Here is a 26,117-nt window from a genome sequence, read left to right on the forward strand (position 1 = left end):
AGAATAAAAAAGGAGAGCTCACCTTCGGGGGGCACCGGTGGAGGAGGGGGCGAGGTGGCCTGGGGCAGGGAGGCGAGGGCGACGAGGACGCAGGGCGGCGGGGACGCTCGGTGGGGCGGCGGGGGCGATGGGGCGGTGGGACGGCGAGGTCGACGGGGCGACGGTGAGGTGCGGTGACGGGGCCGCGGTGCTCCGGGGCGGCGAGGTGGTGCGGCAGCGGTGCGGTCGCGGGGCGTCTCAATTTGAGGGTCGAGCGGAGGGACAGAGAGAGAGAAGAGAGAGGCGTGGGGGGGGTAACGGCCATTAGGTAGTTAATTCTTTGCCATCTGCTGGCAGACGGCAAAGATTCTTTGCCGTCCGCTAGCAGACGGCAAAGAAGTGGGGCTGGTGGGCTGTTAGGGTTTAGGCCTCCACTGGACCCCACCCACCTCTTTGCCGCGGGCTAGCAGACGTTAAAGAATCTTTGCCGTCTGCCAGCAGACGGCAAAGAATTGGCTTATGGCAAATAGGATCTTTGTCGTGAGCCAGTTTTTTGCCGTCCATTTTTTATAAGCAAACGGTGAAGGCCTTCTTTGTCATTCGCTAGAAGGCGGCAAAGAGCTGACTGATGGCAAATTCTTTGTTTCCTGTAGTGAGAGGCTTCTCTCTTGAAGCAAAGTATACGGTGGGTGAACAAATTACTGTTGAGAAATTGATAGAAAAGCTCATAGTTATGAAGATATCCAAGGCAATGATCATGAATATAGGCATCACGTCCATGATAAGTAGACCGAAATAATTCTGCATCTACTACTATTACTCCACATATTGACCGATTCCTGCCTTCATCTATAGTTTTAAGTTCAAAAGAACAGAGTAACGTCTTAAGCAAGATGACACGATGTAGAGGGATAAACTCAAGCAATATGATATAAATTCCATCTTTTTATCCTTAACGGCAACAATACAATACGTGCCTCGCTACCCCTGCTGTCACTGGGTGAGGACACCGCAAGATTGAACCCATCACAAAGCACCTCTCGCATGGCAAGATAGACCGATCTAGTTGGCTAAACCAAATCAATAGATCGGAGAGAAATACAAAGCTGTCATAATCATGCATAAAAGTGTTCAGAGAAGACTCAAATAATATTAATAGATAATTTGATAATAAACCCACAATTCATCGGATCTCAACAAACGCACTGCAAAAGAAGATTACATCGGATAGAACTCCAAGAACATCGAGGAGAACATTGTATTGGAGATCAAAGAGAGAGAAGAAGCCATCTAGCTACTGGCAATGGACCCGTAGATATGTGGTTCACACATCATCGGAAGGGTAGCAAGGTTGGTGTAGAGGCCCTCCATGATCAAATCCCCCTCCGGTAGAGTGCCAAAAAAGACCCCAAGATGGGATCTCACGAGAACAGAAGCTTGCGGCGGCGGAAAAGTATTTTTGTGGACGCTTCTGATGTAGAAGGAATATTTCGGTATTTATAGAACAAGAATGAGGGTTAGGGGAGTCCCTAGGGGCCCACTAGCCTGGGGGCGCGCCCTCAGGGCTTGTGGCCCTCTCATGGCTCCTCTGGCCTCCTCTCCAAGTCTCCTGGGTTTTTCTGGACCAAGAAAAATCATCGTAAAGTTTTATTCCGTTTGGACTCCATTTGATACTGGATTTCTATAGATGACAAAAATAAAAAAAACAACTGGCACTCAGGACTAAGTTAATAAGTTAGTCCCAAAAATGATATAAAATAGTACCAAAATCCATATAAAACATCCAAGATGGATAATATAATAGCATGGAACAATCGAAAATTATAGATACGTTGGAGACGTATTAGGGCACGCGCCTCGGCGACCCGGCTAGGCTCGGCCGCAGTCGACATGAAGCCGTAAGCGGCATCGCGCTCCCGCTGAGCGGACTCCTGCCGACGCTGCGTAGCAGCGAGCGACATGGCCTCGTCTAGCAGGCGCACGCGCTCCTCGTCAAGCCAAGCCCTGGCCTAGGTGGCGTCGACGTCGGTGGTGATGGGGATGCTGAGGTTCTGCAACGTCGTGCATAGCGCATCAGCCAGGATGGTGCGGGTCGCGGCGGCCTTGGCTGCGGTGCTAGCCGAAGAGGAGGTAGAGCCGGTGGTGAGCACCTCCACGCAAGTGCAGAGGTCCACCACATCGCTAGAGATGGCGCAACCGACGGGGACATGGGAGTCGATGAAGTTGAGCACCTCGTTGGGGTACGCACTAGGGTGAGCGTGACGAAGACGCGCTGCGCGCCGAAGGGGATGGCGGACGAGCCTACAAGGCTGGCCGGCGCTATGCCGAGTGCGGGGACCAGGCCATGCACAATGCGCTCGCCGGAGTCGATGAAGGGCCTCGTCTGGAACTTGAGTCCGGCCGGTGCCGCGAGCAGCACCACGGTGGGAACCAATTGTCGTGATGATCTCGCGACAAATGCCATGGGATGGCAAAAAGTGGGGGGAGACACAAGAGCGTCGGTGGGTTTCAGAGGCGAGGTTGGCACGCGCTGGTGTTTGACACGAGACGTACCTAGGTTTGGGGCCCTCCGTGGGAGGTAACACCCCTAGTCCTGCTGAATGGATGATATGTGATTGGTTACAGAGTTGTTCCTGGAGCTGTTTGGGTGGAGGAAGAGGAAACTGGTCCTCTACTCTGGCTCGTATGTGTGAGTGGATTCTACTGATGATCGCCTATTTGTTGCCCGTGTACATGGAGGGCTCCTGGGGGGTCTTATAGGCTGACCCACAGTGTTACAATGGTAAAGATACAAAGGTGCGGGTCCCTAGTGTCATCCTCAGGGAGCCGGCAGTGGGGGCCGCCGGCCTGCCGGGTCCGTGGATGCGGGTCTCGCCATGTTCACCGGGTGCGGGCTGTACCGGGGCCGCCGGGCGCGGGTATGGCCGGCTACTTGGTATTGTGGCACGCCGCGCCAGGCCTCAATGGACGGTCAGTGCCACCCTGCTACAGGGTTGCGTCGCTGAGACAGCGCTCGCCCCGGACAGGGGCATGGGGTGCACTGTTGCCGTGCCCACCGGGGCCGGCGTAAAGGGAGACGCATTGTAGCCATGCCCGCTGGTCGTTGGTAGTTGTCTTCTTGTGACCAGCCGGCAAGCGCCAGTCGGCTGGGCCGGGTCGCGGTACCGGGCCTGCTCGCGCTGGGGAGCCGGCGGGTTGGCGAGCCCGATTGAGGGGCCTAGCTTGCCCCGATGTTTTAAAAAGGGATTGAGGTTCGGCTGCCTGCTCGGGGCCATCCCCCGACACATGCAATCATGCAACTACATTTATTAGATTGGTTTATAAGACATTTTTGCAATCTAATTTAAACTGACAGGCGTCTTATACTTAGATACAGAGGGAGTAGTTTAGAGTTGAAATGTGTATTTCCTTTTCTATCTGAAATGCATGTAAATGAAAAGCAATGTCATACTTTGAGCTTGGCATATGGAGTGCTTTCTGGTTATGCTTTTTTAAGGATGACCGACGGGACTTCACAAGTCCTCCGGATCTCACCCCATTGACTTTGGATAGAGTTTCTCGATAGACAAAAACTTTGTCTTGATCCGTTTAATGCGCGTGAACGGCACCAAGCTCACATGCAATGGCTGTAATTAGTTGGGGTTTCGAGGTCAAACCAGCCGCTAGCGTGACTGTGAGTCGTTTGGAAAATGGGGCAATTTACACAGTGTGTAGTGTGTACGCTACCTTCACCAAGACAAAGCAACTCTATGCATCGTGTTGTAGTAGTAGGTCAAGCATGAGTGTAAGTCATTTAAAAATGCAACTTGCATGTTGCAAGTACACGACAACCGCAATCAATACCTTAAGCAGTTAGGTTTATACGCATATGAACAGATCTTTATCTCAGAAGTGACGGAGATGGCACAGCCTGTAAGATCAGGTATTTACCCGCAAAAAAACAAAGATGTTGTATATTAACGCCACTTGTGATATTTATAAATGATGATCGGTCCAAGGACCTGGCAAATCATCGATACTGCACCCCTTGAGGAAGAATTTGATCTAAGCCATTGGCTTTTTTCTTTTCTTTTGCCGATAATTTCTTCAGAAAATTTTTCCGTGTCAGTGTTAAAATCTTGAGCTCTTTCAACCTTCTATGATCAACATTACTCTTGGACGAGTGTTTCTGTAAATAATCTGAATCGTGAACACTTCAAACGTAGTTTATAGAGCTGAACTTCCTGAAATGCATTTGAATGAATAATTTTAAAATTGTCACAAGGATAATTCAGTAGAGGATGCACATAGGTATCGAGAGAGAAAAGAATTCTTTCAATTTTTTATCTTTCATATCTTTTGATTGAAAAGTCCAAATTAAATTACATTTTGAATATGTTTCAACGGACTGTTCACATTTCATTAAGTTTCAGCTTTTGAAACTTTACAAGCGATCGGCAAAAACGTACATTTTACAACCTGTGAGCAGCAATACAGTAAGTTTTAAGTTTTAACTTGTGTAACTTGGTACGAGCGGCTGACAATCTCGTAAGTTTTAGAACAAGCGGCTGACAAAATTGTAAGTTTCAGAAACTAAAACTTTACTTAATGTGCCCTGGTGCGGGATCCAACGACTTTGTCGATCGTGAGGCAATCAGACGGCTGGCGCGACTGGGCAAGTGCATGCCCTTGCAAATTTCCAATATCGAGAGGCATCGTTGCATTGAGACCAAAGCCTAATTTGTGTTGACAAAGAAAAGTGTGGATACAACTGCATTAGTTAGACTGGTTTAGGCAACTTGGGGCCGCAAGCATTAACCACGACAAAAAAATTATGACTGATCAAAGGACCTAGCAAATCCTCAATAGGAGCACTCTTTAGTAAAGAGTTCAGTGTGGCCATTGACTTTGAGCTTGCCACACCTATATGGAAAAGATCGCATATTCCATCTTTTTTATTTATTTTTAGTTTTTTTGGCAAGCATGGCAACAACCCTCAAAAGAGGGCTCCACATATTTTATAGCAACCTAGGCAATGTACAGAGATCAAGTTTCCTCCAGGAAAAGAGATGGCTTCAAAAGCCATTTTGGAGATACATCTGGAGCATTTCGGTGTGACAATGAATAAATTATTTTCAAATGACATTTGCAAAAAGCATTTTTAGTGGGCATGACTCATGAGCATATGCTCCCAAAAGCCGAACTGGATTTCTGGCAACTAGAGGCAATTCTATTAGAGAAAGCTTCTTTGCAAGATTATGAGCTATAAGATTCTTGATCCTTGGGATGCTCAATCCCGTAAGAACTATTATACAATAGGTGTCAGCGCTAGTTGGAGTACATTGGCTGTCCAAAAAATGAAAGATGCCATGCATTACTGGCATAGTAGTATTTGCTTATGATTTGTTCACAAGGATAACCGGCGGAACGTAGCATGTCATGTACTTCACCTCATTGACATTTGGCCAGAGTTTCTTGTGAGAGAGAAGCGTGCACGCGGCCAGGCTCATATGGGGTCAATTAGTTGGGGTTTCAGGGTCCAGGTGACTACGAGTCGTTTGTAAAAGATCTTGATAACGTCCAAACGTCATGTACGAGCACATGGCAACTCCGAACATTTTCGACGGCAAGTTTAGTTATGTGAGGATGGCAACTTTAGTTGGTTAGGATAGTATTTTTTCTGCTTCAGTTTATTTTTGACAGAACCTGGTTGGGACCTCAGGTCTCAGATGTTAGGTTTGGCTGCGAGGTCTGTTTGGTATTAGGCCCAGACCATCAGCGCCCCTTCATCAGTTAGATAGGAGTAGCGACAGAGGTTGCGAAGATGGTGGCTTTGGTCTTACTGTTGTACGACTTTATAAGGTCTTGTGTTATAATCAATAAAGTGGCCGTATGCATCGTCCAGATGCAGAGGCCGGGGGTATTCCTCCTTTTCGGAAAAAAATGTGTCACCCGAAAAAAATATTTGGGATGGGGGAGAAAATAGTACTACTAACTAATGCGGATGGCAGCAATTAGTTGAATTAATTGGAGGAACTATCAAAAAGAAATGGAGTGCTCATCGCTGCTTATAAAAACGATGACTTGCAGGAAAGTTAGATACACCCAGGCCCAGCATGAGCATGCAACTAATGTCGGCGGCACTGACACTACTGCTGCTCCTTGCGGCAGCGGCAGCTACCACCGCGACCACTGGTGGGTGTCCGCCGAGCTGCGGCGGCGTGGACATCCCCTACCCCTTCGGCATCGGCCCAGGATGCTTCCGCAAGGGCTTCGAGATCGAGTGCACCAAGGACGGCCCTGTCCTCGCCGGCACGCCTCTCCGGGTGGTGCGCCTCTCCGTGGATCCAGACGAGTCCGAGGTGCTGCTCCCCATCGGGTATCACTGCTACAACGCGTCCAGCCCCAGCTCAACCGAGGACTTCAGCTACGCTGAGACGGAGATGAACAAGGACGGCGTGTACCGCATCTCCAACACGCACAACATGCTCGTCGTCGTCGGCTGCAACACCATGGCCTACACCGGCAGCGGGAAGACCGAGGGCGGCACCGACAGCTACGCCTACTACACCGGGTGCTTGTCCTTCTGCAACAACTCCGCGAGCGCGCAGGACGGCCTCTGCGCCGGCGTCGGCTGCTGCCACGTCGACATCCCGCCGGGGCTCACCCACAACTACTACAAGTTCCGGCCCTACGACCACTCCACCATGATGGACTACAGCCCCTGCGAGTACGCCTTCCTCGTCGACAGGACCAACTACACCTTCCTCCGCTCCCACCTCAAGATGGACACCAAACGGACCTCGCCGGTGTGGCTGGACTGGGCCATCCGCGGCAACAGCTCCAACCCCGGCGACACACCGTCGTGCAAGCAAGCGGCCAAGACGGGTCAGTACGCCTGCGTGAGCGCTGACAGCCGTTGCGTCGATTCCACCAATGGGCCTGGCTACAACTGCAAGTGCTCTGATGGCTACGAGGGAAACGCCTACTTTGCCGGCGGATGCACGGGTAAGACCCACCATTCTTAATTTTGTGTTTTCGTTCAGGTCCCGATCGATCTACTGAGATCTTATCAAAGTCCCAATCAATTTGGGAAATGCAAATCAATTCTCTTTGGAAAATGCACTTTTTACGAATCTATGGAGAATAAAAAACTCTCAAACTACTAAGACCTAACAAAACCATTTTGTTTATTCATCTATATCCTAATTAACGATTGTTTCTATCATTGTGCGACACAGATATTGATGAATGTGCAGATCCAGCCAAGTATGGTTGCTACGGTGTCTGCACGGATATCCAAGGAGATTACAAATGCGAATGCCCTCCAGGTTATCGGAGTCGTGATCCAAGAACCGAACGATGCACTCAAAAGTTCCCACTTGCAGCACAGATTTCCGTAGGTATATATCATACTCCTACTACACGAGTTACTAATTTTCAATGTACTTAACAGGTGTTGTTGATTGATTAATTATATATTTATAATAATATTTTGGTACTATATGTACCACATTCTAGGTAGTACTCCCTCCGTCCGGGTTTATTAGGCCTCTCAGCATCACAAGCATGTCCCTTTTTATAAGGCCTCGTTTTGGAAAGGTGCATGCATGCAACCATTTCATTGGTTGCATTGAAAGTCATTGTTGTTGGTGCCATGTCTGGGAAATTAATACACTTCATGCGTGTTTTTTCATTGGCTGCATGCATGTGAGAGAGTGCATTGGGAGTGAAATGGAAGAATTAATGTGCGCAAATTACTATATATCTTGGTCTAAGAGAAGTTGTCTTTAGGCCTAATAAACCCGGACGGAGGAAGTACGTAACTTTTCTATCATATTACTCCCTCCGTCCGGAAATACTTGTCCTATAAATGAATACAATGAATGTATCTATAACTAAAATAAGTCTGGATACAACCATTTCTAGGACAAGTATTTCCGGACAGACGGAGTACTTTATACGTACAAATATGAAGTTATTTTCAAAATATACTAATAATTATGGACTCACAAATATTTTTTTCATATATCTCACTTTGAAAAATCTTAGATATAGTATATGAACATACTTAGAATGAAAAATTATTATATATACTACTTCCCCCGTTTCTAAATATTTGTCTTTATAGAGATTTCACAAGTGACTACATACGGAGCAAAATGAGTGAATTTACACTCTAAAATATGTCTATATGCATCCGTATGTGATAGTCCATTTGGAATCTCTAAAAAGATAAATATTTGGGAACGGATGGAGTACATGGTAGTATAAGAGACATGAGGGTAACTACCACTTGGTACATATTAGGATCCCTAATTGAATGGTTCAGTTTGTATGTATCTTGCTATCCACTTTTTTAACATATTTGCCCGCACTTCAAATCAAGAGTAAAAACAAAATTTAATTTTGTTCATTACAACAGTTAAATTGGATGACAGACAAATTAATGTCGAGAAACTTTGATTATTACAATAGTTCTAAATTTGTTTCTTTGCCCATGTAGGTGCAATAGGTGGCATTCTTGTCTTGGCATTTCTGGCATTCTTTTTTGTTCTTCGCAAAGAGAAGCAGAAGGCCAAAGACTTTTACCAAAAGAATGGTGGTCTTACATTAGAGAAAGCTAGAACTATTAAGATTTACACAAGGGGGAATCTCAAACCAGTTTTAAAGAGTAGCAATGTAATTGGTAAAGGTGGCTTTGGTGAAGTTTACAAGGGTGTTGTTGATGGAGTTATCGTTGCAGTAAAGAAACCAAATGGTCGTAGTGTCCTAGAGAAGGAGCAATTTCCAAATGAAGTCACCATCCTGTCTCAAGTCAGCCACAAGAACATCGTAAGGCTTATAGGTTGTTGCCTCGAAGTGGATAACCCCATGCTAGTCTATGAATTCATCTCCAAAGGAAGCTTGGAGGACAATCTTCATAGAGCTGACAACAAGGAGCTTCTTGACTTGGATGTACGTCTAAGTATTCTTGAAGACTCAGCACATGGTCTAGCTTATATGCACTCACAAACCCATAACACAATCCTGCATGGTGATGTCAAACCAGCAAACATACTCTTGGATGAGAACTTTTCCCCAAAGATCGCGGATTTTGGCATATCAAGGTTGATTGCACAAGGCAAGGACCACACTAGAAACATCATAGGTGACATGTCTTATATGGATCCCGTGTACCTACAAACAGGTCGATTGACCGACAAAAGTGATGTCTACAGTTTTGGGGTCGTCATCTTAGAGCTCATTAGCAGGAAGAGGGCCACTCATTCTGACAATAATAGCCTAGTGAGGAGCTTCCTAGAGTGTCACCAAAATGGGGAGACAATGACTGAGCTCTTTGATAAGGAAATTGCAACGACCAGAGATTTGGAACTTCTCAACAAGTTGGTAGAGATTGCTGTTCAGTGTCTTAACCTTGAAGCAGATCAAAGACCGTCAATGACAGATGTTGCAGGTCGCCTTGTCACGCTGCATAGGTCCCGTAATCCTTAGGTTTGTTTCCAGATGGGAGTTTCAACAGCATGTATGTTAAGTCGAATAAGATAGGTAACTATCATTGTCAACCATTGTTGTATTTGTTGTTCCAAGAAATTTGTACTACTGTAGTGAGTAACTTTGTATTTCATATGACCAAATGCATGGATTGATTTCCCGACTACTCCCTCCGTCCGGAAATACTTGTCCTAGAAATGGATAAAATGGATGCATCTTATAACTAAAATAAGTCTAGATACAACCATTTGTAGGACAAGTATTTCCGGACGGAGGGAGTACATTGTATTGTAATAGGGTTGTGATTTAATACATGGGTTAGGTACATCACTAGTACAGTATGCAGTGTTTTTTTTTCTCGGCAGAGACACCTGCCTTAGATTGCTTCTAAGATTCAAGTCAAAACGGAAAAGTTGAGTAAAGATAATAGGGTTGTTGAAACGCAACCTCGCCTAGCTAATGCATCAGCCATCGAATTTGCCAAGGGAAGTACCACCATCTGAAGACCAAAAGACATTGTTTCCTGGTTGGATTTTGCTAACTGCATACCATATACGCCTAGGATGACTTTAGTTTTGTTTGGTATTCTAGGGCACCATACTAGTAGGTTTTTCTATGTGTAGTTGTTGTTAAGGTCCTGCTCGACCCCTTGAGGTGGAGCGTGAGTTTCACTCTGAAATCCTAGGGCCTCGCCCATGTGCCGGTAGTTCCGTTCAATTTTCATCGGCTAATTTGACGTCACCCATTTTTTCTGTATGCACTAAGGGTGTGTTGTACTCCCTCCGTCCCATGATATAAGAGCGAACTTGAATTGTGTTGTAAGCTCTGTATTGCTTGGTTTCTTGCAAGAACGAGTGGGGCGACCTATATAGAGGTATTTTGAATAACGCCTTGGTTTCTTGGTTTCTTGGGTGATGGGGTATGGAAGGCAACAATGCATCATCCGTGAGGCTAGTACTAAAGTCCAGGCAAATTATTTTCCAGAATCAATTAATATGAGATATCAAGATATTTGAATGGACTTGTTGTACCTTGGACGGACCAGTACTTAATACTCACGAATTAACGAACATCATAAATAACCATATCTCCATCCAAGCATGTTTAGCTTTGCAAGAAATTCCTGCATCCTGTTTCTTCGATGAGTTCTACAACCTTTATGTTTTTTAGAAACTTTACAACCTTTATGCGCATACTGAAAGAATTAATCGGACCTTCATCGTTTTATTGCCCAAAAAGGACTCTGCGGCAACACCTGACACTTACCGGCCCATTTCATCGGGTTGTATGCGTGCACTGCATGTCGGTGGGGTATATTCATCTGGTTGCATGCATGCACTGCATGCAGTGGGGTATATTCATCGGGTTGCATGCGTGCACTGCATTCAGCGGGATATATTCATCGGGTTGCATACGTGCATTGCATGCGCTGTGCAGACCATAGTATTTCTATCAATGATCATAATTACTATGCCCTTGAAGTCACAAAGGAAAGGCTGTTTGCAGCAAGAGAGAAGGCTCAAACAAAGCAATGGCAGTTCAATATGGCCCGCCAGCAAGTAAGCACAAAGCAAAACGAGTTTGCAAGACAGACAATGATTTTGGCAAAGATATGCAATGGCTTCTTTGATATATTACCACTTTGTATGTATCCCCAACGCCCAGACAGCGACGATCCCATTATCACATATAAGGGCGCGCACCCTCCCGTCGGACGTATCCAAGAACTTGCAAAATCACATTATCATTTTATCACAGGCACCAATCCTGTAGGAGGATATACTAGGATGATCTAATCCATTAACAACTACTTCTAGCTTATCTATGTAGCGTGTTTGTGTTTTTATATACAGTTCCCTGTCTGCAGCAAACTGTATGTAGTTTGAATAATTTGTTTGCCTCAAGAGTGTGCCGCTTTTAATTTGTACCTTTGTATCCCTACATTTGCAACATTTCAATAGCTTCGTATGTTCGATTGCTTCAATGTCTCTATATATTATTCTAAGATTAAATCAGCATGCACTGATCCACTCTTGAATCAGTAGATTGAACATATCTGCGAGTGATCATCGAGCGCGGCGTGCCGCCGCGCGGGTTAGGCTAGTACAAGCAAGAGGGGCACAGGTAAAAGTTATCTTGGTTTGAACTCCAAAATAAGATTTTAGTATCTGTTCTCCAAAGCCCTCACAAAGATATACAGCACCAATCATACATCTAGTATGGGTTAACTTAAGAGCATCTCTAGCAGACTCCTTATATCGCGCCGAACTGCAAAATAACTGCCGGTTAACAGTTTTGCGAGAAAAAAATGGCTCGAACAAATACAATATCGGACCGCGGCCTTTAAAAAAATTACGGGGCGCGGCAAATTCTTCCCCTCAACCTTTAGAAACACGGGGCGGGAGGCCGACTCGAGGGTGACCTCTGTCGCTAGCAAGATTTGGCGGGAGGGACATTTCCGCGCGGCAGTTCCCTCTCTCCCTTCTGCCGCTCTTCCTTCCACTACCACGAAGGGCAGGACAAAAAATGTTATGCAAGTTCTTACCACATGCACGTATTGAATTGGAGCTATATATGAAATGCATGCCTATATATGATGATTGAATTGGAGCTATTGTGTATTACTCTAGGTTGTGACCGTTACATAATGAATTTCATACAAATATCCATCACTACTCCATGTCTACGCTTTTATAATGTTGTCTTTGCTCAGGTTACTATTAGTGTTGCTGCTACACTTGCTACCAAATTGCTACTTTTACTGTTACTACTGCTACTACTATTTCCACTTCTATAATATCGTGCTACTAATAAATTGCTGCAAGAAAGTGACTTCTTCTTTTTTAACACCACCTCTAATATTAATTAATCAAAAGAGATGTTACAATCGTTCATTACAGAATTCACCACACGGGGCGGTACATCATTAATAAGAATACCATCCGATCTATTATCAAAAAGCAAAATGTTGCAATTAATGAGCTACCCCATTGGCCAAGCGACTAATCTTGTTGATTTGTAAACTATTAATCAGCTTAGCGATACTCCTTGCTTCCTTCTTCAAATCGAGCAAAGATGACATGTCAACAAGATCATTTGCAAGAAAGTGACTTCTCAGGTGTGATTGAATTGACAACTCAACTGCTAAGGATTATAAATATATTTTGACTCCCCTTGTGTCGAATCAATAAATTTAGGTGAAATACTACCCTCAAAGACTACGGTCATCCCCTATACTTGTGGATTGTCACAGACTTCCTCTATGTGAAAGCAAAAATAAATCTCAACAAGAAAGAAGATATTATTATCAGAGAAAATTCCATCTTCCTTATTCAGTTCAATATTGCATAGATAAGATGTTTGTCAGAGACACCCACAAGAGATAATACACCTTACATTTTTCAACGGGCATAAGTATAATAATACAGCTTACATTATTCAGCAAACATAACTGTAATAAGTATTATTTTTTATCCATTATCCGAACCAATTGGGTGCCAACTTAGCTCAGTTCTTGACAGATACATTTATAGTAGCAGCAATCCGGGCCCGCCTTGTCCTTGCAAACACAACCAATTTATTGGCGTCCGGAAGAGCCACCTTGGCAGCGTCCAGCGTAGTGAAGCGCTCCACCCAAGCAAGCAGAAGTGGGGTATTCGCGGTGCCAAAGAGCTTGGTACCACATAGTTCTTCAGTTCCTTGCAGAAACGCCAACAGGCCGCCTAGTGCTATATCCACGTATCCAACGTTATCACCTCCAAAGAAGGGCTTCCCGTTGGAGCATTCCTTGAGAGCCCCCTCTAGCACATTCACCCCCACTAATATTTGCTTTATCGCTTCAGTCTTATCCTCCTCAGTGTTGGCTGTGAACGCCACTTTCCACGGGATGACTAGCTGCATGCACACGCACAAATAGCATCATTGATCAACTCACCACGTATCATATGTAAAATCGATAACACAAATCAGACACTTTAAGCACCTTGTGGTCAATGTAGTCTACCCAAAACCGAGCAATGGCACGCTCGTAGGGGTCAGTGGGTAGGAGGGAGGGGCCGGTGCTGCCATAGGCCTTGTCGATGTACTCAATTATGACGACCGACTCACAGATTGGCTTGCCGTTGTGGATGAGCACGGGCACCTTCTTGTGCACTGGGTTGAACGCGAGGAGGAGGTCACTCTTGCTGTTGAGGTCCTGCTCGATGTTCTCGTAGCTCAAGCCCTTGAGGTGGAGCGCGAGTTTCACCCTAGAAGCCCAGGGGCTCGCCCACGTACTCAACAGCTTCAGCTCACCTTCGCCAGCCATTTCTCCTCCGCAACGCGCTATGGGTGTGTGCTGCAGATTTGAACTTTGATTGTACTGATGTTTACTGTGTTTTGCTTGGTTCCTTGCTATAGCGAGAGGAGTGACTTATGTAGAGCTTGTGTGATGGAGTATGGAAGGCAAGAATGCGTCATCCATGAGGCCAGTGCTAACGTCGAGGCTAATGATCCTCCACAATCACTTAGTTTACGATATCCAGACATTGAGTGGACTTTTTGTACAATGTTTACCAAAAATAGTGGGTCGTTGCTTGCGGATTACCAGTTAACTTTCATGTCAAGCTTCTCAAGACATTAGTCATGCCTTGGAGAGGAAGGCTAGGAAGTAAACAGATTATCAGAGTCGTCCCTGACATCCCCAGCCGGTCATCCTGAACCAACTTAAGAATAGTCCTGCACAAGGACATAAACCATCCCATATAATACAACGTAGTACTTGGTCGCACAAACTTCAAGCATGCGTACACACTCTGCAATCACACAGAACTAGTCTGAACATGTCAGATGCCCAAATAGTCATTCTCCAAACAGCGCATCCATCCCTTTCAAAATACCTCTGCAGTATGAATTTGCAATTTGGGTGTTGATGCAAATGGCTGTATTACAAACAAATAGTGCAACATAGGACATGCAAAGAAGATGTAACATCAAACAATTTTCCACGCCACATACTAGTCAAACTTAAAAAGATTTTTGACTTAGGACAAACCTGGAACTTCACATATTTTGAATGAATCAGATAGAGTAGTAGTACATACTATTAACATAGATGAGAGGGGCAACGGAAACATGCAGGCTTCAAATATTTTGTGTACAGCTCTCCAAATAGTCGATATGGTCGAACAAACAAAGTGAGGGTTTATAGGAATATAAGTTTTCCATCTCCGATTACGAGAAATGAGCAAAACGGGCAAATTAATAAATCAATAGCAGGGGGAGAATAAAAGCAACACAAGTTCACAGCAAATCAAGCACCTAATTAAATTAGTTAGCCCTATCAACCACAGTCCATACATCCATTCTGTACAATGTTTTCGACAAGGACACCATCACTCCCATCACAAGGGTACAGAGGAGCTACGACGACGATGCTGTACACGGTGAATCTAGAGCTACATTCATGACGGCGAACCGAGCGAGCACTCAAATAGATACATACACAGCCAGCCTACTGTCTTGTGTTGTGTGCTTTTCATAAGCAAGCAGCGAGTTTATCAGCTTTGCATAAGTTGCCCAACATCTCCCCAAGTTGCTCATACAAGTTTCTCTGCTCCTCGTATGTCAGGTTTCTTAAGATCTGGATCATGGCAAACAGAAAAAGTAGGTCATGAATGGATGAGAACCACGATGAACAGAATAATAATAAGATCAAACGAAAACCAACAAGGTGCTATAGATACTGACCTGATCCAAGATTGCGTCAACAGAGAAATTGTGGGGCGAGATGAACGATTGGTGGTATATGTACGCAAAAACTGCCATAACCATCTGGGGAAAATATACAAGAACAAATGTTATTTTCAGCTAAACTGCACAGGCTAGGAATATATGAGATATATCGAAGAATAAACAAGTTCATTCAACTTTGTGCATAATCAAGCCTTCTCAGTAATTTCCTCTTTACTCTAAACAATAAGCTTAGACATTTACGTCAATAAGTTGGTTCACAATTGAATTACTAACCACATGCTTCCTCATAAAAATTAAGGTACAAGTAGAACCAAGATGTTGAGGTATATGCATATATATGTTTCATAGCCAGCATGTAAATGTTCTTTGTAGTGACTTACTTGACAGTCCATTCGGTCAGTGATTCCACCATGCCCAGGTATACTGTCACCAAAATCCTATAAAATTTGAAGATGTTAATGGAAGCAAGAACTGTACAATTTTCATACTTCAGTATTCCCAGAGACAGCAACGATATTGAAGCAGTATGCACCTTTATTTTAAAAGCCCTCTTGAAGCCACTTGCGAAAAATCCACCGAATGGTGCAATTATCGATGCAAACAAACCAAGGGCTAAAGCATGCCACTGCACAGGCATTAGGAACACTTCTTTCCATGGAAACTGTCAAGAGACACAAGTAATCAGATAAAGTTCATGGCTAGAAGATCCATAAACTTCGTAAAGATGGTACTAATAAGGAAACAACTAGGTAAAGTAAATAGATCAATTATCATGATGAAGTAGCATTAATTCATCAAACAGGGGGGATTTGATGGATACGAGAAAAGAATAGTCTATTGGTTCAGCTGAGCATTTGGTCACATGCAAATGACCTGATTATGCTTCTCTGAACCTTTCACGGACCAAAATGGGATAGACATCTTCATTGGTCATTCAAGCACTAGATTTGACCTTACCCAAAAGCCTCATGGTTTTAATAAAGATGGCACCTACATGTTAAACTTCCCTGATGTAAATGCTGCTTGTCAGACACATCAGCAGCCACAACAAGTGCCCTGTTATTAACCTTGATTCACATCAGGATAGTTACTGTTGGGAGAAAGACAGATAAGGCTGAGGCCTATATGGACTGAGAAATAGCAAATACACGTGACATACTTTTTCTTGATTGTCGAACACAGCGTTGACCCTTTCCAATTATCAAGAGGAGTCTATGCCATAGAATACCAGTAATATCACTTCTAATCTTCAACTGACACAGAACTGAGACTAACATGTCATGGACACCAACTACTACCGCAGAGAACTCCATAACTCCTGAGAAACTAAACTCCATCTGGATGCAGGACCCTCTCCAGCTCAAGATTCTTTCTTGCCGCTTCTGCCATGCTCTCTGCATATGACTGGCTGCTGCTGATCCTTCTATCTTTGCTGCTTCTGTTCAGGCGCCATGGATAAGGAATGGAGTCACACCGCTGCTGATGTGCTCCACTTCCTTGTGGGCTGCTGCGACCACTCTCGGGGTGGGCTCACGAGGAAGGGCAGCAGGAAGGAGACATGGAGAACGAAACAAATAGAGGAAAGAAGTTTCGAGAGAACATGTAGTCCCATTACATTTGCTGATTCTGCTGATTGGTTGACATGTGGTACAAAACCACTTGCATGTCAAAACGCCACAGTAGCCACGAAGAATGAAACTAGAGTAAATTGACTGAAGGGGAATGATGTGCCTTGTCTTGCTGAAGAGTGAGAGTTAGCAACCAAACGGTTTTGAGGTCAAGGTTATTTTTTTGGACTCAGGCAACGGTTGTGAGGCAGTTTTGAGGTCGAGTTTTTTTTTTGTGGACTCAGGCAACGGTTGCGAGGGGAGGGGGCTTATAAATTTGAACTTTATACTTATGCCAGCCTATATAGTAGAGAAAATAGTATTAAAACTAACAAATTGAAAAGGATATCTTTCTTCTTACCCAATGGGGTGCCCAATCTCCCAGATAATAATGCTCTGGCTTAAACATAGGGCCAGGATCACACTGAAGCCACCCTGTTGACAGGTCCTGAAAATATTTCCAAAATGAAAACTAAGAACAAATTCAACAGGACACCAATTTGTTAATCCAACTAGCAGTCATATTCTGAAATAAATAATAAGTTACCTTTCTTGGGCATGTAAACCACTGGGAGCGACCCATTACATTTGCTAACTGCCAGAGAAAATAAGTGAAAGTGAAAAATGCTATTATAAAGAATTACAAATGAAGCATCCGGAATCATTTTGTGCATCAAATGTGTAACATAAATTATTGTTTACAGATTCAACCCCTTGAAGGTACTAGTAATCTCTTAAGTACATAAACCAGGGCTTCTTCTCACCAGGAAAGCAGAGATGATGGTTGTCACTGATGCACCAATAAAGCCTTCCCATGTTTTCTTTGGAGATAACTTGATCAATGGTGTTCTCCCGAGAAAGAACCCAAATAAATAGGCGGCAATGTCATTGATCACAATGAGTGAAGCAGGTAGAAGAAACCTGTACAAGCATAGCATTGAAGATGTATGGAGTTTGTCAGATACACATGCTAAAATATTAATAGTTACTCGTTTAATTAATATGCATAGAACCAAATTAGACAATTTTTTCAACAGTATATATTACTTAACGATGTGCTATTGCCATAAAGTAGCTTAACTCAAGTCAGATACAAGAAAAAACCACATATATCAAACAGCAACATACATAAATGTTTAGCAGTTTGAGTATAGCTGTTGCAGCCAGCACTCCTAAGTTTTTCTTTTCTTTTCTTTCTGGTGAGGACCTTGATGTTCTTACAGTGGTAGGTCAGACTCCTACTAGAACAAAATCGCAAATGGGTTAATATGGCCAATTCAGTGATATTACCACTGTAACCGAAGTAAAAACTTTTGGCTACAGCTTTTGTAAAGGAAGCACACTGGGTGGTAATCTGGGAAACTCCTAGTAAGTTGAAGAGGTCCAGGACTTCATGAACAGTACTTTTTACGGCTGAACAAGAAATTAGGCACCTTGATGTAACTTTAACAACTTCAGGTGCTTTTTAAACAAAGAAACTTGGATGTTTAAAATACACCAAACAAATACATGTCAAACGTCAAAACAGGGTAGAAATGGATAAACATTTCACTCAAGTCAGCAAGTAAACATTGTAAATATAAGCATGCTAACAAGATAAATATATGGCTTACCAGAACATTCCTTCAAATATATTTGCCACCGTGAAAGAAGATTGTGCAAAAACCGTTAAAAGAATCATGTGTGTCCAGGCATACTGTTTGAACTGGTATTTGTATGTCTTTTTCTTCAGTGTCAAAATAAACCATACAAATCCTGGATCATGGGAATTATACATTACTTTTATGGCAGATATGAAATAGAAATTAGCAAGACAAGACAAGCAGGTTACTAGAGGGAGGAATGTCTAAGCAAAACTCAAGCAACCAAACAAATTGCAAAATCCAAAGACAATCGGCTTTTGCGTAACACATTGCGTTCTTCAGATTACTTGGGCAGGCATGCATTACATAAAATTTTAGTTATTAACATTCCCAAACCCTAACGCCCATCCAAAATTGGTCAAATGGTGTTGAACCTCCATTTCTTCAATTCAATCAATAAATATTTCCACTCTAGGAGTTTGCAAAATAGTTGCTAATGCCACAGGTGCACTATCATTTACATTGACTGGAAAACCTATAACCATATAATAACCAAAGTAGCCAAGCAGACCATAAAAGTAATAAAGTGGTGACTGCTATATTTTGGGTTAGGTCTTTACACATATTAGCATGTTCTGAAAAAATCTGAAGAAAATATTAAATTTCGAAGTGAATAATTACTAATTGGCATTATTTATGCATTGCAAAACATATTGTGCCTTACCTGAAATATAAAGAAAATAGCAAATAAACATCTGATACTTTATTAGGCCGCTGACGAGCTTATACAACAAGTGATCTGAAGATACTGTGTTAACAAGCTCCCGACTAAGAAAGCGTCCATATGTAAACAACATTGCCGTGAAAAAGAAGTGCCTGCAAAGAAATGGCAGTAACAAATTATATATGCTTTTTGAAAAGCATTACAATGGTGGCAGCTACATCGTCGAGTTAATTGAAAATTTTCCATTCAAAACAAATAGTAGAATCAGAATGACTTGACACCTACCAATTTAGGAGCCTGAACCCTGGCAGTTGCTTCTCTTCACTGGATTTTCTGAGTAGGTTGAAAAGCTCTGTCGCCATGAATATTTGAATGACAACCACCATGGCCCAGATATAAAGATGGCCCATATAAACTAGGAATGCAAAGCCGCCAATCATCCACACAGTAGAATATGTACGGATAAGCATCGACTTATACTTGTTCCGATCGCTGACAAGCAAAGTGGGTCCATTTGTTCTATTCCCATCGGTTGTAACCTGCAGAAAATATATAATATTAGCTCCAAAAAAATCATGGTAGTCAGCAAAAAGCAGGTGGAAACTCTATCATTGCAGCATGCTCCCATGTTATCACTCAACAAGTACTCCATTAACAACGGTAAATGAACAAGCGATAAACAAATATAACAGAGCAGTACAAGATTTTTTTTATCTTTCTTTCTTTCTGCACATTGTAAGCACTTTTTTACATTGGGGGTTGGTTTTTTAAACATAGCTGGAAGATTTTGTAGCATACCCATCTGATTAATGAGTAAATTTGGAGAAGAAAAGGATCAACAACTTTCTCTTGTCTTGAAAAATAGAGACCAGCAGAAAGCCGTGGATGCAACACGCTGCCTGAGAAACTAGAGAGTTTGTCCATTTGCTAAACGACATGGAAAGGAAGCCTGAGCCAAAGGAACAAAATTCCAAGAGATAAATAACCAACCTCATTAGGGCGTCTTCGATTCCTAACACGACCTACATGAGACGCAGAGACGTCGCTGGAGCTGCTCAGCTCCTTCTCCATCGCTGCTGTCAAGCCTGTAAATATGTCACAACAGCAAGTTGTGTTAGATCAGATTCACCCACAAAAGTGAATTCTCACAGCAAGCAGTAAAACACAGAGGATCACACCGCTGTGAATCACCAGGTTGGCTCAACCACCGACGGCTTTACAAATAGATGATCCACGGAACAGACAGACCGCTAATTGGAGAGCACGCGGAGCGGAACTCGCAACCCGGACAATAAGCCGGTGAGGGCCACAGGGAAGTACTAAAACCAGCATTTGTGGGCAGCGGTGGACCAGCCAACCATCCAACCCCAGCATCCTTGGCGTGGCGCGGCACGACAAGCAAGCGCTTAGGGTCCGTCAGTCGTTGCCCCCACGCAATAAACAAACTCCACGCAATAAGCAGGGGAGGTACACATCGCTGTCAGAATCACTCCCCGATTGGTTGCTGACGGCAACCGCTGACCTACAGCTAACTCCAAGCCGTCAATCAACCAACCAGCAAAGTAAACAATCTAAGCATCTCCCCCGGAGAGGCAAGGCGGAATCTATGTATGCAACAACAAAGCAGCAGGCAGCATTCAGGATCGCGTACGTATTCCCCACTTCCGAATTAAGAAACAGACCAAAAGAGCTCCGGAAAGTGAGCTCCGGGCAGCAGCAGCGGCGGCGGGTTGCGGCCTTGCGGGCAGGGAAGGGTTCCCTCTCCCCGCGGAACTGGCAGGGAGCGGCGAGCAAGGTAGGGGGCGGGGGTCCTGAACTGAACTCACCGGGGAGGGGAGGGAAGCGGGTTCCCCTCGGCGAGGTAGGGGAGGGCGCGGCCGGGGAGCGAACCCCTGACCCGGCCCCCTCGAGCGGGCGGGCGAGCTCGCCGGAACCCTAGCTCGGCCCGGCGGCGGCGGCGAGCCGAGCGGGGGCTGTGGGTTTGAGTGGGGGCGTGCGTGGCGATGGATTTGATTGTGGTGCGGCCGCGTGTGCGCGTGCGTGCGGGGGTGGGATTTTTATTCTTCTTCCCACTTTGCTTTGTCGGAGGAATAAAAAAAAAGGAAGGGTGGGCGTGGAGCCGATTTCATTTTTTTTTTGAGGGGTGGTAAATCGCTTTATTCATCATCGAATACCACATTATGTGGGATACAGGAAGCATCATGGGGTTGCAAAAGCCACAAATGGCGCCCCTGAGATAATCTAATAGAAAATCTAGCTAAATTATGAGCATCATTATTTGATAAACGTCCCTCATAAGTGATTCTACAATTATACATTTCAGACCTAGCATTGATTTCAGTGATGATCGAACCGTAGCTGCCTCTGCTTCTCTTGTTTATATCATCAACAACTTGCTTCGCATCTGAGGCGATGACAAAATCGTGGATTGACAGGTCTTCCGCCAGCGCAAAAGCTTCACGGCATGCTAACGCCTCAAGGGTGGCTGCATTGTGCATGCTGTCAATCACAAGAGATGAACTGCCTAAATAATTACCCTGATCATCACGACATACAGCAGCCGCCGCTCCCTTTCTGTTGAACCTTTGAATTCCTGCATCCACATGAATCTTTGCAAACCCCGGTGGCGGAGCCCTTGGCCGCCTATTTGCCTTGGTTGCCTGTCTCTGCTGTCCTCCTGCAACATTCCTTGGCTTTACTTCGGTTGTTTCCAGCTCTGACATGAAGCGAGTGATGAACGCGTGAGTGGCCTGGGGGCTTTGGAAAATCCCCTCGTGTATCGCCTTTCTCCGGGCTGTCCATATGGCCCATAGTGTAATGGACAACTTCAGAAAGGCTTCATGTGATAACACTTGAATCATCGAGAAGAGCCATGCTCTAGCAGCCGGTTCGCTGGATACCCTAAGCTGATCAGCTAGCTCACCATCGACTAGGGACCAAGTGCATCGCGCCATTGTACAGTCTATTGCAACGTCAGATCAAAATCTTTTTTTTTTTGAAACTTTAAAATTATTATTATTACGAATGGACGAATATTCTTGGGAACATGAACAAATTTTGAATTCCTGGTCAGCTTTACAAAATGAGAATAGTTATTTGAAAATAACGTACATATTTGGAAAAGCACAAACAAAATTTGAAAAGAGAACATTTTTAAAGATTCACAAATACTTTTTTGAAAATATGAACCTATTACATAAACACAAACATTTTTTAAATTCGTGAACAATTTTTTAAAAACAATAACATGTTTTGAACATTCAGAACAATTTTAGTAAATATTTATTTTGTAAACACGAACAATCTTTTTAATTTGTGAATATTTCACTAAAACATGAATATTTTCAAATTTTGAACATTTTTTAACACCCAACATTTTTTAAAAATCTCGAACAATTTTGGAAAGCACAACTATTTTTTTTACATCTTGAGAAATTCAGGGTCCTTTTCCAGCTAGCTCACATACCAATCCATCCATCCTTCATCCAGCTTATTACTACATGTAGTTTTGCACACATATATAAATTGGTACAGTTGTGTACAAAGAAGCAATTTGGGATTATTTAAAATACTTTTTCCTTGAATTTCTGAACATTTCACTGAATCATATTATTTACCTAATTTGGAACATTTTTTTGAGAATACCGAACTTTTTCAGAAATGACAAGCATTTAAGAAAAATATTTTTCGAAATTTTGAACAAATATCGGAACAAGAGCAAAAAGTTAAAGTTCCAAATATTTTTTGAACGGGAACAAAACTTGAAGTTCTAAACATTTTTTTGAAAATTTGGATATGTTTGAAATTTGAACAAATGTCTAAACAATAAAAAATCGTTAAAGTTCCAAACATTTTTTTAAATGGGAACCAAAATTTGGAGTTCTAAGCCTTTTTTGAAAATTTGGATATCGTCAAAATTCTGAATATTTTTGGAAAATTTGAATTTATGAAAAATAGTAAAAAATAAACAAAATTGGAATGGAAAAATTACAGGAAAAAACGAAAAAGGAACAGAAAAACAAAAATAGAAACAGAAGACAGAACAAAAGGAAAACGGGCCGGCCAACCAGGGGCGCCCTGCGTGAAGCTGAGATTATTGGCCGCCCTGTGCGACAAATAGGTCTTCCAGCTGCGTGGGTAGAAAAGTAAATGGGCTGACTTCGCTGGGCTACAGTGCAAGTGGCCCATGTATGCAATTCTGAATAAAACATTGTTCTGTTTCCAGTAGACCGGCGCACAAAAATTTAGTGCCACCTCGGATAAAAAAGTTATTTTCAGTGGTGAACAGATGAAAAAATAATCAAATAATCACATCTTGCTTTATTAATAACTAGATGATACCCTGTACGTTGTTGCGGGAATTATAGCAAAAAAATGAGATATGTTTGACAAATGAAATATCAATAATTTGGATATACTTGTTAACCATACCGTTACTTCGCTAAAATAAAATCATTTCATGAGATTGGACAATGCACAACTGGCTAGAAAAATACATAACATTTCCTTTCAAAAACATATTAACATTAGTTGTTTCAGTTCCCACTGACAAAATATTATGGCCCCGCCGACCATTTATGCAAATCAATTCACGTCATTTTAGCCTTAATCATATGAATTGAAGATCCGGTTCCGTTGGGGTACTAGCCAATCAGCTTTTTTAGGGATAGCCAATGATGCCACTCGGCTAAGCAGCTGACGGCCGCCCTATAAATTGAGAATCGTGTGCCACCTCCGTCCTCTACGCGCACTACAACAGTCCACCACCAAGGGAAAGAAATGCATCGGAAGACAACATTGTTGCTTCTGGGTGTGCTCATGGCGCTGCAATTTTCAGCTGCCATGGGGTGCAGGCTTCTCCACTGTGATTGCAACGTGATTGACGGGGCGAAGGCGCGGCTGGGAAGGACGCGACCATCCCAATCCCCGGTCACCCCGTCTCTGAGCTCACTCTCACTGAGTAGTGGGTGGTTCATCGTGTTGACTGCGCTTGGCGGGTGCCTCATGTCCGCCAATGAAGTGACCATCACAGAACTTGCGGCCATATGAGTCTCAATACACCATCCATATGTGATTACATAATGCAAATAATGCTTATAATCTACTCGAATATAAAAAACTACTGAACAAACACAACATGGCGATATATCTATTTTTTATCGTTATTCATGAACGGAATATCTCCAACAGATATTTCTGACTTCGGCTTAGCAAAGATATTTGGAGGGGATCAATCACATATTTTCAATCACATATTTGTTACTCATTGCATTGATGGAACATAGCAAGTGTAGTAAGTCCCTAGAAGGTTATTCATTGGTATATGTTAAACCACCCATGTCCTGAACTTTCACAATAAAACATCACACTCTTGTTTCAGTGGGTATATGTCGCCATAGTACGTGATGCGTGGTCAATATTCGACCAGGTCCGATGTATTTAGCCTGGGAGTTTCGATTTTAGAGATCGTTACTGGAAGATGAAACTCCGGATTCTGTGACTCTAATCAAGATGTTGATTTTCTAAGCTTTCTAAGCTCATATATTGCTCACAAAGTTTAATGTCTAATCATTGCTATGTCAGAGATAGTGCTGCTAAGTTTTCACACCAAATCTGAACAATTTGTTGTGGAATTTAGAGCAGTGGACGAGGGATAAAGCCATGGAGTTGATAGATCCATCATTGAAGAACTGTTTTTAGAATAACAAATTGTTGAAATGCATCCACATCGGGCTATTATGTGTTCAGAAAAAGCCGGCCGATAGGCCTTCGATGTCAGCAGTAATCTTCATGCTCACAAGTAACGATGTGTATCTCCCATGTATGACCAGACCATCCTTTTGCACCCAGGAGAACAATACCAACTCTGAACCAAATCTAGTAGGTAATGCAAGAAATGCATCGTCAAATGAAGTGACCATCACAGAACTTGCGGCCAGGTGAGTCTCAATACACCATTTACATGTGATTACATGATGTAAATAATGATTATAATCCACTCAAATATAAATAACTATTGAATAAACACAACGTCGTGAAGTGCACCGAGGAGGGGGGGGGGGGCATATGCCCTCATCCATGCCCTTTTTTTATCGTTATTCATGAACGAAATATCTCACGAGGATATGGTGTTGCCAAATTCTCAAAGCTGAACTGCAAACAGTTCGAGCAACAGAGCTTCCATCTCCAAACAAAGTCGATATTTATTGTTTGAGTGGTGGATGTGTTATTCATGGACTGGAGCAAGGGATTCAAGATTATAAATGGAATTACTCGCGCCCTATAGTATGTTCACGAAGATCCTCAAATGAAGTGAGATGGTCCGGTTGGGTCACCTTTTTTTGATCGGGCACTGATCGGGCGGACGTTTCGGGGGAATAAAGGGTCCAGCTGTAGATGCTCTAAAGAAAGTTTTTTTCCGAGACTTATACAAAGTTTTTAAGACCTTCTATTTGAAAATAAACATAAGCATATGAGATATCCTTTTTTCTTCTTCTGAAAATTGGATGCGCTTTAGCTGGAGCGAGTCTGATTCAAAAGATGAAGAGGGTTGATGAAAAGGAGAAAACAGGTGACTACAACCTCTCAAAGTGCTAACCTAGCTCCTAATAAGAAAATAGGTTGGCTAATCCTCAGCAGTCATCCACACCAGATCTACAAACAAAGTTTTCTCACTTGTACACAAGTACAAACATTGACATTTTTTTCTCCTGAAAATTGACATGGCAACCAATGAACCAAAGCAGGAGAAGAACCTCAGAAATAAATAAAATCAGGTAGGCCATCATCAAAACCATGACCTTCCTTCCCACTGCTTCAAAGAAAAAAAAGACACAGATAGACTGAGCGACCGACACCGGCGACATCTCCGGCGGCGGGCGACGCGAGGCGATGGCGGGCCGCCGCTCCCGCTCCCCCTCGCTCTCCTCCCCCTCCTCCCGCTCCCTCTCCTCCTTCTCCTCGGTCTCCTCCCCGTCCCGCAGCCGCTCCCCTCCCGACCGCGGCCGCCGCAGGTGA

At 43.5% G+C, this 26,117-nt stretch overlaps 4 protein-coding genes across 6 annotated transcripts in view; 2 read left to right on the top strand and 2 right to left on the bottom strand.

Moving 5' to 3' along the window:
* Positions 1 to 6,080: 6,080 nt before the first annotated feature.
* On the top strand, positions 6,081 to 9,578 carry LOC119294072 (wall-associated receptor kinase 2-like). Its single transcript, XM_037572597.1, has 3 exons — positions 6,081 to 6,966; positions 7,200 to 7,361; positions 8,465 to 9,578. Exons 1-3 carry the CDS (start codon positions 6,081 to 6,083, stop codon positions 9,451 to 9,453), a joined length of 2,037 nt encoding a protein of 678 aa, XP_037428494.1. The 3' UTR covers positions 9,454 to 9,578.
* Positions 9,579 to 12,781: 3,203 nt separating this feature from the next.
* Positions 12,782 to 13,839, bottom strand: LOC119294981 (probable glutathione S-transferase GSTU6). Its single transcript, XM_037573598.1, has 2 exons — positions 13,436 to 13,839; positions 12,782 to 13,347 (listed from the first exon to the last, which is right to left on the bottom strand). The coding sequence occupies exons 1-2, from the start codon at positions 13,757 to 13,759 to the stop codon at positions 12,961 to 12,963; spliced, it is 711 nt and encodes a 236-aa protein (XP_037429495.1). The 5' UTR covers positions 13,760 to 13,839; the 3' UTR covers positions 12,782 to 12,960.
* An 835-nt stretch (positions 13,840 to 14,674) lies between these two features.
* Positions 14,675 to 21,127, bottom strand: LOC119358419 (phosphatidate cytidylyltransferase 1-like). 3 transcript variants are annotated; one of them, XM_037624973.1, is made up of 12 exons: positions 20,927 to 21,127; positions 20,091 to 20,185; positions 19,386 to 19,639; positions 19,101 to 19,252; positions 18,407 to 18,548; positions 17,558 to 17,714; positions 17,341 to 17,388; positions 17,155 to 17,241; positions 15,719 to 15,847; positions 15,567 to 15,623; positions 15,181 to 15,264; positions 14,675 to 15,073 (listed from the first exon to the last, which is right to left on the bottom strand). In XM_037624973.1, exons 2-12 carry the CDS (start codon positions 20,169 to 20,171, stop codon positions 14,969 to 14,971), a joined length of 1,296 nt encoding a protein of 431 aa, XP_037480870.1. In that variant the 5' UTR covers positions 20,172 to 20,185; positions 20,927 to 21,127; the 3' UTR covers positions 14,675 to 14,968. The 3 variants fall into 3 exon arrangements, with proteins under 3 accessions (XP_037480870.1, XP_037480875.1, XP_037480877.1); XM_037624978.1 differs by lacking the exon at positions 20,927 to 21,127 and adding an exon at positions 20,282 to 20,405; XM_037624980.1 differs by lacking the exon at positions 20,927 to 21,127 and adding an exon at positions 20,279 to 20,393.
* A 4,864-nt stretch (positions 21,128 to 25,991) lies between these two features.
* Positions 25,992 to 26,117, top strand: part of LOC119349725 (serine/arginine-rich splicing factor SR45-like) — a 4,020-nt gene continuing 3,894 nt past the window's right edge. Inside the window, exon 1 of the mRNA XM_037617817.1 lies at positions 25,992 to 26,109. Coding sequence (XP_037473714.1) covers positions 25,992 to 26,109 — 118 coding nt within the window. The remainder of the gene's footprint in view (positions 26,110 to 26,117) is intronic.

Source organism: Triticum dicoccoides, chromosome 1A (assembly GCF_002162155.2).
Source record: "Triticum dicoccoides isolate Atlit2015 ecotype Zavitan chromosome 1A, WEW_v2.0, whole genome shotgun sequence".
NCBI lineage: Eukaryota > Viridiplantae > Streptophyta > Magnoliopsida > Poales > Poaceae > Triticum > Triticum dicoccoides.